The following is an 18,468-nucleotide window of genomic DNA, read 5'->3' on the forward strand; positions in this document are numbered from 1 at the left end:
TGTGATGAATCTACCTCTATTAAACAAGTAAACTCTGTCATTCAATATGAATTGCTTTCTTGGTTGTATTATTTCCCTGATGGTTTTGGAAAAAATACCGATATTGGCTTCACTAAAAAAATTATATGAGAAATGTGATAAGAATCTAATTCGCAAACAGAAACAATATTGAAACACAACCACAATAACAATTTGAGTAGTAGTGATAGTAGCAAGTCAGTCGTCTTGAGTGTTGTTAGATGTATGAGGGCGGTTGTCACTTCCCGGTTTCCCACAGTGTGGAAATGTTCTTCTAGAGGTACCTGAGAAGGAAATTGGGTTAGAGTTGGTCTTAGTGAGCTGAGAGCGTGACCGCAGTTCCTAAGGGACAACTGCTTGAGGCCAGTGATACACGACTTTTTGTGGACAATTTTTGTGTTAGCTCCGTACTTGTGATGCTGGTGGATGGCCTGTGTTCTTTCACGAGGGGCGACAGGCGTAAGTAGGTAAGTAAGTCCGTACTTGTTGAGGCCTTACCGCCGGAGACGAATATCTGTGGGACAGGGCGAGGTGTGCATTTTTTGGGTCGACATTTTTTAACCACACCCTTCCTTTGTAAGAAGGAAGCATCATTGTTATGCTAGTTATCTGACGGAAACACCTTGCTACCGTCACACCTCTGTACAGTCATCAGTACGACTTCTCCTTCGGACCTTGGACTTACTGCTTTTAGTCTTACCGTTCTTCAGTCGACCTGCCTGGCATGGTAGGACCTTGAGGGGCGATTTTTCTAGACAGTATAGCTCGATTGGTTTATCAAGATAGGCCAGCCCAACCACAACGTCATGGTGGCAACAACGGTCGGGTGTAGTGGTGAGGGTAGTGGACATCATTCATCAAATGTATTGGTCCAAATAAGACAAGTATTTCATTATAAAAGCTGGTTGCTTTTCCACCCTTTTATAAATGAAGATAAATTAGTAGTGTGGTAACATGATGTGCTATCATTAGTACTGATGCATGCAGACAATCATGAACACGAAGTCTACCAGAAAAATGTCAAAATCTTTTATTACTAATGGTAAGGTTCCAATACTTCAGTAGTAAGATGGCTATCACCAATAATATTGGATGGACGCCAAGTTATATCATGAATTAACTCAAACTGAAAATATAGATCATTCAATTCAGTGATTTATATTGCAGCATGTTTATTAAAATAACTGAAATTTACATGTTCAAAATCTGATTAGGTTATGAGTGTGGATTACGGAGTAGTTTTAGATAAAAAACAAAGCAACCTCTTAGTGCTTCCTTAATTCTTCGATTGATGTCATTCGGTAATTATAGCTTTCTCAAAAATGAAATAATCATATCGTGGTGTGTGCTACTGATGTCAACAGATATTAGTAGTATCTGTCATAAATCGAAAGTGGAATGCCTGGTAGCAGAAGGTTGAGAAAATCGGAGAGGAGAGAACGACAACAGAGAGTGATTGGTATGAAAACGAAGGAACAATGTAGTGTGAGATAATTAACGGATATTTTGCAAATGAAGTATTTACTGTATGGTTCTCATATTTTACCAAAAAAATGTTATATTAAAATACATTCGGTAAATTCAGATTGCTTTTCATGAGAGGACAAACTCTTAAAATTGTCCGTGTTTAAAGTAATCTGATAATATTTATTAAATGGTGTGAATTCTTTGATTACCTTAATAATGTATTCATTTATATTACCAGTAATATTATGTGTTAAATCGAATAACTGTCATATGCTAATTTATTATCATAGCTTAAGTCACGAACCGATATTAGCTAAACTTCCATTCAAAAAATGAAAGCACTGGATGGCTGCTGCTTTGTCCTGCTATGGTACTCCTCAGTAGTTATTTATTAATCTTGGGTTGTGGAGATTATTAAGTTATTGATTGAGATCTTGAAGCGATTGATGTTAGACCACCATTAAAAACCTGGAAGCACTAAACGGCCGTTTCGTCCTATTATGGGACTTTTCAACAGTGTGCATCTACGATCCCGCCCGCGGAATTCGAACCCAGGGCCTTCAGTCTCGCGCGCGAATAGCCATCCAGTGCTTCCAGGTTTTCAATGTTGGTCTAACACCAATCAGTTCAAGATCTCAATCAATAATTTATTAGTCTGTTCTCTAAATGTGTCTGCTGATGCACATAGATAGGCATTGGTAATCATGATCTACAAGTTAGTCTAGATAAGCATGTTCCAAATAAATAATAATAATCAATCAGGTCAAACGACCTAATGAGGGTAGATGATTATCAAGAACACAATTAATTCAATCTTTGTAGTTGTATATAAGTGTTTACTAGGAAGAATATCAAAGTTTATTGAAACCTTAACCATATAAATACTCAACTTACTTATCAGTCTGTTCGAAAAACTCTTTTACTTACATTGAATCCATTTTCGTAGTATTGATTTATTATCTTTTTTTAATATTTATTTTCAGTACACTTCAATTAGATAATTTATTCAATTTAAACAATCTCAATGAACAGAATCAATTAATTCAACGTGATGAATTCTTTCATCAACTTTCTCGACTTGGATTATATTTATCTAATAGTGAATTTTTAAGATTTTGGAAAAGGTAAATAAGATATAAATGAACTAGGTTGGCTATAGTTGACTTCAATTTGTATATTTATTATCATAAATGTTAGTTTATTCATATGTCAATTTGATTCAGTGATAAAACGAGATATTACAGGAACAAGAGTGATCGTAAATATATACCAATGAATGTTAATGATAGTTGATCATTGTTTAAATACTTATGACATAGATTTTTCTAATATTCATAAGTTAAATGCTTATAAGTATAGACATTTTCATTGTAATACTAGATAATTTGTGTTGAGAATTCTTAAATCAAATCTTGCCCCCAAATTCTATGGTACGACCGAGAGTGGGGAGAGTCACCACTCCCTCTCCAAATGCTCTCACATGGCCACGTGCATACAACCAATGCCAGGGATGTCCTACTCACTGCATTCTCGTGGAGGGGATGTTGTCTATAAAACTGTCAAGACGAAAAGCCAATGTCCGGAGCTTTAACCGTGTTGATGGAAACGGAGAGTCCACCTTGGAAGTTGGAAAATCAATGGTGCATATGCGCTCCAGGATCCTGAGGGAACAAATGGCATATGAACCAATCGTTGGTCACCTGACGTTGCTCCACTGCCTTGTGGATCAGACCTTTAGGTCGAAGGCCCCAGTTGTGGCCCCTCTAAATGAACCACCTGCTTCTGTCTGGGCACCTGAGTAGTATCCCAGCCATCACACAAATCGAATGATGAAGTGTGGTGCATATATATTCGGTGCCCTATTGTACCAATATTTTTGTGTTCAAACTATAATCAGAAATATGGTTTGGGATATGAAATCTATTAATAGCTACAGTTTACCACTTTCTCTTCTCTTAATTATCCATCTTGTTATATCGATATAAGGAAATATAGCTCGAAGCGGTACATGATCTTGCTAGGCCTTACATTGAGCGTGACTTATTGATAGACTGAATCCATAAGCAGTCTATACTAATGATCTTGGAGAACTTCATTTCTTCTTTTACTTTGAAATCAATTATAGCACTCTCCCAACTGATAATGAGAGCTTCACAAAAGGTCATCTAAATCATAGAACACAATGTGTCGAATGCATTTATTTCAATTAAAAACAATTTACATTCTTATAGCTTTCTATTTATCAATTTCCTCCATTCTAAGAAAGTTTCAGTTTAATGAAAATTCCCATTTTGACATTAAGTAAAAAGAATGAATACAGTCAAGAAATTTCTCTTCAATCAATTTTTCATCATGGCTTGACACTAATAGTCGTAGAATAGGTGCATTATGTAATAATTTTGTAATAACAGAATGATTGTAAAATAATATTGAGTAATTGAAAGACAATGGATTGTATTAATTAAGAAATTATTCTAATGGAAAGTCAGTATTATAGCAATTATGTAAGAATTACAAGATAGATATTAGAAATTTTGTCTAAATATAAATTACAAGTTTTCTAATAATTGAATACAGAAATAACTCCAAAGTCTAGTCTGAGGCACTTCAAGAATTTTCTTTAAGTAATATATGTTCAAAGTACTATCTAAAGAAGCATCGACTAGAATGCGGAGTGAATTTTTTGTGTCAGTTACTATGTTAAGCTTATATAACTTATTCTAGCTTCTGGACAGGTCAATTTATCCATTATTCTTGAGTCACGTTTTGACCATGTTAATTATTTGCTTGTCAACCTTGAGTGTTTTTATATGAGCGTGTGTGTGTGTACATTTATTATCCTATTCATCATATGTCTGTAGCTTATTTTTGTATGACTACAAATATCGATTAACGCTTGGTTAAATCGAATAGGTTTGTTCGCCTTCTTCACTGCGCGCCATTTCGCGTTGCTCTCTTCTCTTCGCTTCTTTCGCTTCATTCCTCTGATTATCTGCCCAGATCAGTGAGTGCACAAAATATATGTATTCGAAAATCCATTCTTGTATTTGACTTATTTAATTCCATTATTCACTAAAATGATATAAGTCGAAATTATATACGAGAATAGGCGACACGTATACCTCAATAGCAATCAGCATACGATCCAATTGGAGTCAGATCTCGGGTCACTAAAAATTGTCCGACTTAATTGTGGGTATTAGTGAGAAAGTTGAACTTGATAGTTTTAAATAAGTTGAACATTGGGTAGAAAATTAATCATAAATGTATATACCATTTGTGATAACCCAATGAGTAGAAAATTGTATTTCTGACGTTTTGTAACTTTATTTAAGCCACTTCTTCAGAGTAAATAAATGATTAAAATAAAATTAACACAAGTTTAAATAGTACAATGGGAAGCAATACAGAATATTTTTAGGTCTGAGTATGTCAGTGTTAAGTAATTTTTGATCAAGGTGAATTTGAATGACATTCCATTGTATTAATTTGTGAGTAAGAAGGTGGGTTTGAAAAATGTAATTCGAAGCAGTGGAGCTGAAATTGAATGTATATATGTATGTGTATAGATTGTATGGAAAATAAATTAGGTCATATGTGGTCGTTTGAATAAACATTCCAGATTAGATGAATATTCAGGCCTTCTTTCCTATTGAGTCCAGAGGTAGTTAGCATTATGTGTAACGTTTCGACTACTCTCATCTTTTTATAGTTGGGAAAACCTTTCTGAATTATTTTGATATTTCTAATATCACTTTGGTGATTATTGAAAATTGCTGATTTCACTTGTAGATCTTCCAATTCTACAAGATCATTAGGAGTTATGTCCAAAAGATATGTATAGTCAATAAAATTTATTCTCTCACCCTCACACTTTTCTTTACACACCAGATAGCTTATATGTACTACACCGAAATTCTTACTTTCAACATTATTCACATGACTGGATGACCTGTTTGGCATACGGTTAATCAGAGAATCATTACTTATTTACTTACTTACTTACTCACTTACGCCTGTTACTCCTAATGGAGCATAGGCCGCCGACCAGCATCCTCCAACTCACTCTGTCCTGAACCTTCCTTTCTAGTTCTATCCAGTTGTTGTTCATTCTTCTCGTGTCTGTCTCCATTTCTTAGAGTAATGTGTTCGTTGGTCGTCCTCTTTTCCTTTGACCTTGAGGATACCATGTGAGGGCTTGCCTTGTGACGCAGTTGGGTGCTTTCCTCAATGTGTGTCCTATCCACTTCCAGAGAATCATGTACCTATTTATATTCGATAATTATTGATGTTTGATCATATTTTTTTTAAAAAAGCTCGAATCAGATTGCTTAGTGAAACATTGGGTCGTATATTAGTTTGATTTCAAATAGTTGTCACGTTTTAGCAATAGAAGTTGATTGTTATTCCAGATCCTATAGATAAATCACAATAAATTTATGAATCTATTATCTACATTATTGAACTATTCAACCTAAGTAACATCAAAAAGGTTGATTTAAAATGCAAATTAAACAATTTGTAAATTCCAATGTCTGATGTACGGCTAATAAAACTGAGATGTGATTGGTCAATGAACTTAAACTGACAGACACTCGAATTACTGAATATTTAATGTGATTTCCTTTCCTTTTATTGACTTTTACTCTTGACTCACTGAGTGTTGACTAAATATAATTGTAAACATTTTCTAGTGTATACTCTGATTCCTAATATTTGGTTATGAATCGTGTATCTGGTGAAACGTGATTCTATTCTATGTACAGCATATCGATCGATTGTCCTATCCATTGTTAGTATGATCTTGGTTAACGGTTGTATTGTCGTAAAGTAGTAATATATTGTCATAAATAAAAACTATTTCCATACCCCGATCAACTAAAGTAGCTTTATTTAGTATTCAAAGTAGTTGGGCCTCATTAACAAGGTTTCCTCATATTAACTGAAAACCTAAAGTCGTATTAACCAATCATTCGTGATGCTTAGTGAATGTTAAATGTATTCCTTAAAAAATGGGTATATTCATAGGTTACTGTAGTATTTGATCACAGATGCTCTTGAAGAACTGTTGGTATATGTTGAGATCATCAATTGAGGAATATTCAGGTTGGACAAAGGATACTAAGTAAAAATGATATATTGTAGCGAACGGAAAATATTTTTATTCCGTAAATATTCACTGCATAAGTTTAAAATGATATGTTAAAATGTAATTGTATTTATATGTTTGATTTTCTCAATTTTAGATTAAGCCCAAAAAATGAGCCAAACCTACCAATTGAATGTTTTCTGAACCATATGAATTTAAGAAATAATAGTGATAATAGTAGTGCTCACAACAACAATCAACTACAGTCTAACGACACACTGTTAGGTTAGTTAGAAACAAAACTTGATATGTATAATATAGATTTATGTCTCTTATATAATTATAAATAGGATATTGTATGTTCTATTTGAAAAATATACTACTTCCCTGAGATTTATTGGAGAAATGTGACTAGTGAAGTCCAACCATGCTACTCATCAATAGTAATATAGCTAATTAGATGGAGATAGAAATGTAACTCATTAAAAACCGACTCAGTAATCTATAAGCTAAACGCTCTTCGTAAAACCTGACAGTCCTGAGTTCGACTCTTCGTATAGGTTCGTGAATGAGCAGTGCTGAAGGTTCCTATGTCAAAATAAACGCAGCTGTCCAAAACTTTCTAGATTCCAATGGTTGTATTTGATTGCTCAGTAAAATTCTCAATAACATTCAACAGTGAACACAACCTCATAGTAAAAACTAGAATTCATCGGTCCATATGTCTAACTTTGGACTATCTAAGATGTAATACGAACATCATTTCATATAGATATGTTTTCGTGTACACTTATGGAGCCTTAAATAGGGATAACACAAACATACATTGAATCGCACTATTTTTACCGTTTTTAAGCTTATGCTAAGAATTACTTATAATGACTTCAGATTGAACATTCCCCGTAAACTTACATTTCATAAGGAGTCTGTTACTTAAAGTTTGGCTCTTAGGATGAAAACACTGTTATTGTGTTTTTCGAAAAGAAAAATTGATTACCCAATCATATTAAATACTGGCTAATACAAAGATCCAGAAGATTAGTTATGTTTAGATCATTGCCTGTTTGCTTAGCGTGATCACATTTCTTTTGTCACTTCAAACCTTACAACATCATCTACCAAGAATAATGAACTTTAACGACCATAGTTTCTAGAAAAAATAAATATTATTTCCGCCTCTACTGACGATAATAACGAATTTTGATTTGTACTGGGTAGTAGTAAGATTTATAGGTACTTTTATATTTTCATTACTAAGTTATAATTAATAAGGCAACTATCATCCCATTTAGAAGTGTATATCACTATATTTAAACTAATTTCATTTAATTGGTCTGGTAATTAAACAAAGAACATGAAACAGTAAATGGTAAGTTCAAAAGACACCTGTAATATTTATAATATGGAATTACTTATTATTATTACATTGATACCATTTGGAAAGTAGGATTTGGTTAGTTTGTAAACGTATTTGGATATCACTCATTATCTGATGAATGAGATGTACTTATTCATATTTATTTATATAAACATATAAACAGTGGTACAAAGAGGCACCAAATAGATATGCACCACACTTCATCATTCGATTTGTGTGATGGCTGGGATACTACTCAGGTGCCCAGACAGAAGCAGGTGGTTCATTTAGAGGGGCCACAACTGGGGCCTTCGACCTAAAGGTCTGATCCACAAGGCAGTGGAGCAACGTCAGGTGATGCAATTCCATGGTAGCCGGTGACCAACGATTGGTTCATATGCCATTTGTTCCCTCAGGATCCCGAAGCCCATATGCACCATTGGTTTGGAATTGTGGTTTTTCAACTTCCAAGGTGGACTCTCCGTTTCCACCAACACGGTTAAAGCTCCAGACATCCGCTTTTTGTCTTCACACGTGGCCATGTGAGAGCATTTAGAGAGAGAGAGCTAACTCTCCTCACTTTCGACCGTATCAGGGCATTTGGGGGCCTGAATGAATGAATTAGATGTACTATATACTCTGTAACTAATGCGATTTCATTCAAATATTTGTTCAATTTCATGAATAAACGCTTATTAGTTAATCTTTGGATGGAAATTCATACATGAAAACACACTGTACACGTGTCTAACCAACAGATGTAAGATTAACACAAATTAGCAACTATAATGACATTTCTATTTTTAAATATAATGAAACCAAGCTTTAATTTATCAATAAATATTTCTTCTTCTTTTATTCACTTCATTCTTATTTCTTTCTGGCATCTTAGCTATCACCGATAACACCATGAAATCGTCATCATCATCATCATCACCATCATCAAATAAACAAAAATTCTCTTCAGTAAATAAAATTATTCCTAATTTAATTAAACTATTTAATAAAGGTTATCGAAATGTATGTAAAGCTATTGAACATTGTACAAAACAATATATTCATAAATATGAGGCAAATTCAATTACTTTAAATAATGATTTATATAATATCCCATATGGTTATACAAATTCGGATATATTTTTAGAAACATTAAAATATTTAAAATTAACTAAATTAGAAAAAATACAACTTGGTTCATTTTTTACACGTTATGGTTTAACAATTACAAATAAAGGATTATTACCATATGCTGAATTATTTCGACGTTTTCAAGATCGTTCTGAAGCTGGTGTATTACATCAAATGTTAACATATACATTAATGACTAGAAAAGGATCTACCGGTGAACAGTAAGTTTTAAATAGTTGATCTGTTGTTGTTGTTTTTTCTATGAAGCTTAGTAAAAACTATAGATATTCTGAAAAATATATCTATATAGGAATGTTAAGTGATGTGCATTAGATTCAAATAGTCAAACTATACATCATAGTACATAGAGAGAAAAGTGACAAAAGTGACAAAAAAAATAACCATATCAGTCAAATAGAATAGTAACGATAGGATAATTCAAAGAAATATCAATATTAATATTAACATCATACCTGTTGAATGTGTTAGTGGTTAACAGAAGTCAGTAATTCAGTGGACAGAGCACTAGGCATTTGAATTGAGTCCAAGTCCCAATGTGAATACCAAGACTATGATAAGGGTACATTCACTTGACTAGTCTAATACTGAACCGAACACAAAACCTGAATTCCACTGCAAACCAAAGCTTATCTATTCCATAGTAGGAAAATAATTCTTTTTACAATATATACAATATGCATATTTTTCTACAGGTTATTAGCCAATACCTAATATCTAGTTCATTTAGGTAAACCTTATGTTATTTTGCTTTATATATCAATATAAATTAATCATAATTATCTCAAAGGAGAAAGTAATTTTCATCACAAACTAACTAAATTTCAAATTGTGATTCATTGATTTCTAAACTCATAGCAAGTACTGAATGTTTCAAAGTTGATCCTTTGTGATGTTATCGGTGTACACCAGTGATGAATCACTGATTTTCAGTAAATTTTTCAATTAAAACATTTAATTAATATCTGTCTGTAACGTAAACTTCAGATATCCAGTGCTTCTTAGTTGTCTATGATTGTCTAACTAAGATCAGCTCATGATTTAATCAACAGTCTTCGCAAATCCTTTATGTTAATGAAAATTCTTTGATTATCTTAGGTTTATGAAGTAAAATAAGTTTTAAGATATACAAAACTCTTCACAAAATCAATTAGTTTTCTCCAGGAATCGAACTCAGGATCGTCAAATTTCAAGGAGAGCTCTTAAGCTTCAGATCGCTTAGTTATTATTCATTGGTAATTGATATTCATTCCATGTATATATACAGGATATTTAGTGGTCAAAGGAAGTCAGCAGAAAGCCCTGATTGACCCAGGTTTCTTGCTATTTAGCACTCATCTACAAGGAATATCTGCAATTTTGAAGGAATTAGCGCTCCCTAGTAGATCCGATCCTATGTCCCCCAGCTTCATAGTCAGAAATGTTATCACTGAGCCTTTCGTGCTCCTACTTAAATCCTGTACGTCTACGATGTATTTACACGTAAATGATCACTGAGTAGTGACTATTTATCTTACAAAAAACCTAGGCACAGGGTTTCCAATTGACTAACTCTAACCACCTAACATCTCAACATATTCCACCCACTGTCGAGTCAGTTAGACACGTAGCCACATTAAAACTTGATCGATACAGTTTGACTAGCACCAAAAATGATAAAATAAACATAATACTGGTTGCTTTTCAATGACCAATCAACTGGAGATACATCCTACCCGCAAAATTCTTAGGTTATTGTTTATGTTCTCTAGACATATATAAGTATGTTACTTGTATGTAGTAGAACAACATAATGTCATCGTTTAGATCGATAGCTTATGAGTGAGACATTCAACTTCTTACCCCCCCCCCCTAAGTTTTAGGTTAAAGTTCCTTTCCAAATATTTATGTTGACGTTCATCCAAGTAGTATAACTAGTCATCGTCCATAAAGTGTAGCACAAAGCCATGTACATTTGATAAGTTATATTATTATCAAAATGATAGATGTAAAACTTTTCCCATTACTTTACATTCAATTATTGACATGGAAATAATATTTAATATTTAACTGATGCATTTATAGTTTAATATAGATTATTATTATTATTATTATTATAATTAACCTTCATTCAAGACATTCAACAGACTGTCAACTGATCTGTCTTATTTTTTTCCTACTTTCTAAATATAGAAATGAAAATATTATACAACTTGAACATGAATTAATACGAAAATTTCATCGAGACTTTTTAACTTCACTCAATACATTTAGGTATGTTTAATGTTAAATATTTATAATGTTATTAAATCTATTAGTGTAACTGTATAACACAAATAGTTGTTTTAATGAAAATCTAGAAGCATTGGACGGTTGAAGTTAGATATTAACAACACTGGTTGCCGGCTCAGCGGTCTAGACGTTAAGTGTTTGTACGCGAGGCCGGTAGGTCCTGGGTTCGAATCTCGCCGAGCGAGATCGTGGATTCGCACTACTGAGGAGTTAAGATGGTGGTTGGAGGTAGTCAACAGGAAACCCTGGACCCGGGTTTCGTGCTACTAGTCACTAGTCAGTAAGGTGTACCTGTAATCTTCAGGAAACTGGTGCTCCCTGGCGGATTCGATCCTGTGTCACCCAGCTTCACAGTTTCCTATTGACTTCCTCCAACCATCATCTTATCTCAACATAGCGCACGCAATGTTGAATCACCTAGCCTGGTGGCCATATTGTAACTTGGTCGATAGCACTCGATCTGCACTAGGAAGGACTTGACACACATGACAATGATCACCACCCAGTAATCAATCAATTGTGGCTGATGAGGAGTTGTATACTAGGACAAAACAATCGTTCAGTGCTTCCAAATTTTCCATGGTGGTTTAGCTTTAATTGACTGATGAATTCAACCATTAAATTAATAAACATCTTCACAGAACCCCCTTTTGATAAATTACGTAATTGTCTTTAATATTATAATTAATTAAATATATTTTGTGTATCTGCCTACTTTATTCGATAAATACATAAATATATACATATGAGATAAATGAATGAAAATCTCGTTTATTTGCTGAGACTATAATTTATGGATAACCTTTGAGCAGTGTTGAAATGACCTTGAAATGTCCACCTACTTACCATGGTTAAATAGGGGGGTTATATATTAGTGTGAGGAATTAGGATTAGGATTTACAGTTGAACGTTAGGGTTAGAAATTATATTCAATGTTTTCATCATGAACTGACATTAGCTATAATGCCAAAATGATATTTAGCCAAATGAGTGTATAAATCTCGCGCCAGAATCTAAGACATGCTATCTTAAATCTGATTGCTTCGTCCATAAATTATAGTTTCGTCGTCTATTTTTATTTGGTATAGTAAACATGGACTTTGTGTTTTGTTGGAAGTTATTTACATGCTAATTTATGTTTCTTTCAATTCATTTGTTTGTATATCAGATATGATTATCTCAGTTATAGACTTCATTTGTAAGAAGATAACGTTGATAAAACCTATTCATTATATCCAAACTTATTGATATACGCAAACTCCTTATAAATAGTTGTATACTAAATTGTTACCTACCATTTAGTGATAATAGGAATGTATAGATTAATTCGAAATATGATGATTTGCTCAACTAGATCCTAATTCGAATTATATTTTGTCTAACATTAAATAGTTGAAGTTAATCAATGGTATTTCCTGGTTTGATCAGAAATCAACACTAAGACGTATCCGTAATATTCAAGTAACCAATGTCATAGTCAATATATTGTCATTGAGTTATTTATGCCTCGAAAGATTTCCTGTAGAAAAGAGGAGTTTACACTAATCAGTTTTCAACCCCTGACTAATTTTATTTTAATGAAATGCCATGCTTATGAGTTATGACTAACATGAAGTTTGTGGCTTTCATCTGACTACATCCAACGCATTCACATACAGAATTATCTCCAAACAATGTACATCACAATGAAGACCATGTGTTCTCGCCAGATGGCGATTTTTACGAAGTGAATGAGGTGATAAGATAACTTTTAAATATTATTATGGGCTTTTATGTTTTAGATAGTCCGTATTTTATTACTCAGCAGTTTCATTATTGGTAGGATTTACTTAAAATGAATTTTCGACGGTAAAAATAATCATAATCACAAATATTACCTTTACTGTACAATTAGTAACGTCATGAGTTGAATCATAATAACGACTGAATATTTAACCGAAGTGAAACATTTTGCTTAGAGAGGATAACAGACTAGAAAAAAAATAAAATAAACCTGAATTGTAAATCATCAACTTCTTCAAAAGTATACAGCTCTAAAAAAATTCATTGTATTACTTAAACTGATGGTTACATATAACGTAACTAACTTGACCGAAAAATTGTCTAATCTTGATACCCACATATATGATCAATCTCATGTTATGATGTAATCAACCAAATCAACTTACAGTAATCGATAAGATCCAGACTCATGATGAGACTTCACCCCAAATAGAGATGTATATAAAGAGACAGAACGACTATTCAACAATCGGAGTCTTTTAAATATAGCAAGATGATACGACATGTATATAAATAGGATATTCAACACGAAAATAAACATGATCAAAAATATTGCGTTAAATGGATGTGGTCAGTAAATATACGTTTCACAGGATAAGCATCCATGAACGAGACCGAAGGTCCTGGGTTTAATTTCCAGTCGTGGAGTCATGAGTGTGCACTAGTGATGTGTCCAATATTAGGATGAAACAACCATCCAGTGGTTCCCGGTTTTCAGAGATGGTCTAACTAAGATTCTACAATCTCCACTAAACTCTATACTGGTAATTATGATGTTTCCTTCATCATTTTTTAGAAATTTCGATTTGCAACGTTCCGGTATTGTTAGCCCAGAAAATTTTCGGATTATTTTATTCAATCATTTTGGTTATGAGTTTACTAAGGAGAGTTTCAATGAATTCTTAAACTTGTTACCGCTCGATTTGAATGGAAATGTGAAATATGCTGAATTTATGCGGCAATTTAATTTAAAGTAAATGTCCGTTTATTCATTGATTTTAGTCTGATTAATGATACTACTATCATTTGATACAAGTAGTAGATCATACTAAATGAATATTTGTTTGTTTCTAAACGACAGTATAAATTTATTGACGGAAGTGTGAGTTGGTGGGAATTGTTTGTTCGGTGCTTTTTTTTACATCCTGTTCATGTGTAAAATGGCCATCCTTGACCCCAACGTGGTCGAGTTCATTTCAAGTCTAAAGAAATTGCTGACTAATGATATTAGATGATTGAATAAAATCGCGAATCGATGGAAACTAGAAATGCAAACCACTTAAGATTGGTCCCAGACTGGAACAAAATAGCTTGTCTGACTCCTCTCAATTTGCAATGATTTCTAGTTATTTCACTCTGCGATTAAAATTCACCTTATCTATTAAATTTCTAACGATTTTCTAATAGAATTAGTTCGATTAAGTTGCAACGTGATCATGAATTTAACTCAATATTGTGGTAAACTTTAATTGATGAAAAGTGGCTTAATATATGTTTGACAGAAAGTTATGAATATGCCTAACATTTATTATCAAGAAACATTTGTAATTTCGAAGGGCGTTACATTCCTCCTGAAATTCGATCTGTCGTCACTCAACTTTAAAACAAATCAGGTCATGGTCCTAATAACCCAACACAGTATCTCTGGCTACAACAATGAGTGACACTAACTCCAATCAAACTATAGTCAATAATATCTTATTCATATAGTCCGGCTAGTAATAAGTCTATGTTCAGGGATTTATGCCAATTATATTAAACTATTTTCTCTTGATTATTTACATCAATTTCATGACAAGTTTAGAATGTCTTATTCCTGCTTAAATGTATTTCACAATAACTGGAATAATTCTATGTATCATATGATACAGAATTATTGTTAAAGAACCATTTACTTTAAGTATTAAAAGTAGTTGTTGTCAAAAATGCATTTAAAAAAATTGAATGATTTCCACCTTGTTATAGAATGTATTTTAGAAATTGACTTGTTCTCTATGGAAAATCAAATACAGTCAATGTATAGTTAAAATGTTGATACTTTTAATGCATTTTATTCCATAGCAGCTGTTACATTTTTAAAAAAATGTAATTTAATTTGTGAAGATAAAACAGTCATAACTAAATAAGAAGAACTAAACTTGTATTATATGATCTTATTAAGTTGACTATTTGAAATACTTTATTTATTATCAGAGAGGGGTTTTATGGATATTAAAGTAATTTTAATAGTTGAATTCACGAGGTTGGATCGTGGATGCGCACTGCTGAAGAGTTTCATACTGAGACGAAACGACAGTCCAGTGCTTTCAAGTTTCCCATGATGGTCTAGTTTTAATTGACTCACGAATTCAACTATTGAAATTACTTTATTTATTAACATGAATATTTAAACAACAATGAAATTAAGAACATAGATTGGTGCAGAATATGAACTCATTTTATTTCGTTAGGTTTTCATCAGCTGCTTACAACCTAAAATATTTGAAAATCAGAGTTACTACAGATATTCACATACTTATACATAAGAGGGTGATTGAAGATGAATATATGCATCATGATGTAGCGAAGATTCCGAAAGTGATCCATATAATAGTGGACACAAATATTTGTTATTTTGTATTAGTTCATTAAAAGGTTTCTTTTTAGCAAATTGTCTAAATTTTTATATATTTCATATGTGGCTATCAATGTAATTGAAGATGAGCATTTATTCCTATATGAAACTTGCCAGTTGAGTGTACCTCTACTTCAGTGTTCAGTTTTAAGCTAAAACTCGGACTCAGTCTTTAGAGCTTCAAGCGACAACGCCTCGTTCATTAAACTACATAATCAAGACGACTATTCACTTGCTCAATAGGTATGAAGACATTCATGAGAGATGGTAATTCCTCATTGCTGATATTTAGGACTGAATTTCGATCAGCCCGTATTGACATTTCAACATCGGCATAATTCAAAAACTTAATAGTAATAATGATAAAAATATAAACACCATACCCGTTGAAAATATCAGTGGCTATCTGGATAGCACGTTGGCATTTAAAGAGAAAAATGTTTGGTTCGAGTCTCATCCTAGATTCCACTTCTAGCCACGTACCAACTATATAAAAACGGGTTCCCATACTCTGTAACCAGACAATCTACTCTTATAGCAACGTATATCAGTGATTTACAGTCCTGAATGTCAACAACGGTAAATTTTAAAGTGTTGCTAATAAATTGACTAAATCATTTCAATTTTTTTCATCTTTTAGGAGTGAAACATGTGAACCAGGACTCAATGATCAATGTCAAGTTAGTCATATTATTGACGAGACAAAAGTGTTATAATAACTGTGTGTTTCCTGAATAAATAATCACTTTAATAAGTTATTCGTAGTGTAGTTGAGTGATTAATTAACATAAGTTGGATTTCTATGATACTTGCAAACACACTTCTATATTCTATGCATTATATAATTGGACTACTCTCTAGCTAGACAACGGTTAAATACTACAGAACATTAGACTGTTGTTTCCTCTTAGTATGAGATTTCTCAATACTGAAAACCTACGACCTTCAGATATCACAAGAACCTCCTAACCATTGGACTGTTCCATTGTATTATAACTAGGGTACTTGAAACAGGAAACGACACAAGCAAGTAGAATAAAAACTGGTGACAAATGAATATTCTACTCAATCTGATAAAAACGAGACAATAAATTATTTACTAAATATAGACATTTTTATACAAACTTTACTGACATTTACTGAATATTTTAATAGTTGAGATCATGAGTCAATTGAAGCTAAACCACCATGGAAAACCTGAAAGCACTGGACTACCGTTTCGTCTTATTGTGGCATAAAATATTACATTTACCAGAAATTAGGCAAAATACAAAAAAATGTATTCTTTACTGAATTCATACAAGACAAATGATCTATAATACACTGAACAAATATTATATTTGATTCATTCAAAACGATGTTATACTGAACTAATGTTATACAAATATCACACACCGCACTAAAGATAAACTGGACAATATATTGAATATTAAAGTAAATTAAAAATCGATTCCACAGATTTGATCTCGTCTTAACATGTTGCTATTCAATGATTTATATATTCAACTTCATTCGATTCATGATATTACTGTTACTAGATCTATATTCATCATTGTCTAACGTAACATCTACGGACGAGAAATTATTATACACAATCTCTCTTATTGAATGAGAAAATTAATATCACTAAAAACCTAATAATCTCCACAAGCCCATACTGATAATTATCATTTGCTCACTAGTGACTAGCTTCCTGAGAGAATTCTCAGAGTTCTAGTGAGAAACCATGACCAGTGGAGCTAACCCATGTCAGCTAGATACAGGTATCTACCTTAATACAATAGAAAATAATCGCGCAATTTCGTGGATTAGTTGAGGTTAGACATTAATACCGTTGGATGTCGGTTCAGTGGTCTAGAGGTTAAGCGTTTGTGCACGAGATCAAAGGTCCTAGGTTCGAGGCCCTCGGTTGTGGGTACGCACTGCTGATAAATCTCATTACAGGACAGAACGGTCGTCCAGTGCTGAAAAGTTCTTAAACACAAAGATATTTTGTTTTGTTTTGTTTTTAAAGTAAACAAACCTACTTATTATAAGAAAGAATGATTTAATACTATTATTCTAAATGAAGTGATGACTACTGAATTGAGAAAAAAAGTAGTGACTTGTTGTTATTGTTTTTATATTGGAAATGAATTAGCCAATGTACAGAAAAAACTTTTTTTTCAATAATAACAATAACCATAATCTGTATTAGTTGTTTAATTATTAAAAACTGAAATAGATCGTATCTATTTGTTTTGATTTAGGTTTTCCTAATCAACTTTCAAATCAATATTGTTTTATTCTTACCCTATGAGTACATTTGTTTGGATATTTAATTGGAATGTTCCTAGGCAAACACATAAATATGAGTAGATGATTTGGCTGTAGTTTCATTCTCTGAATTAAATTGTTTGGTCATACAGCTTTTATTGTTCTTTTGAACAATATTATTAACACAAACTTCAGGTTGAAATGAATTATTTGAATTTCTTCACTTATGACTCATACATTGTTCTGTTCAACTCCATCTTCATCTGTTACTGTTGACTTTTTAATCTGCCATCAATTACCTCTTTATTTTGATTATATCTCCTTTTAATCTGATTTTTGATCCTATTTTTCCTATAATCTTTCTAGTTGGTTGATAAATTGGATAGATTTCGATGTGTTTACTGATTGTCGATCGCCTTTGAAGACAATTGTGGACACACATATGACTAGGAGAGTGTTGAAATTTCA

At 32.7% G+C, this 18,468-nt stretch overlaps 1 protein-coding gene across 1 annotated transcript in view; it reads left to right on the forward strand.

Annotated features, from left to right (window-relative positions):
* Nucleotides 1-18,468, forward strand: part of MS3_00008544 (uncharacterized protein) — a 53,075-nt gene that overhangs the window by 25,149 nt on the left and 9,458 nt on the right. Inside the window, exons 8-13 of the mRNA XM_035731596.2 lie at nt 2,469-2,609; nt 6,732-6,859; nt 8,824-9,280; nt 11,250-11,330; nt 13,927-14,103; nt 16,385-16,424. Coding sequence (XP_035585953.2) covers nt 2,469-2,609; nt 6,732-6,859; nt 8,824-9,280; nt 11,250-11,330; nt 13,927-14,103; nt 16,385-16,424 — 1,024 coding nt within the window. The remainder of the gene's footprint in view (nt 1-2,468; nt 2,610-6,731; nt 6,860-8,823; nt 9,281-11,249; nt 11,331-13,926; nt 14,104-16,384; nt 16,425-18,468) is intronic.

Source organism: Schistosoma haematobium, chromosome 6 (assembly GCF_000699445.3).
Source record: "Schistosoma haematobium chromosome 6, whole genome shotgun sequence".
Taxonomy (NCBI): domain Eukaryota; kingdom Metazoa; phylum Platyhelminthes; class Trematoda; order Strigeidida; family Schistosomatidae; genus Schistosoma; species Schistosoma haematobium.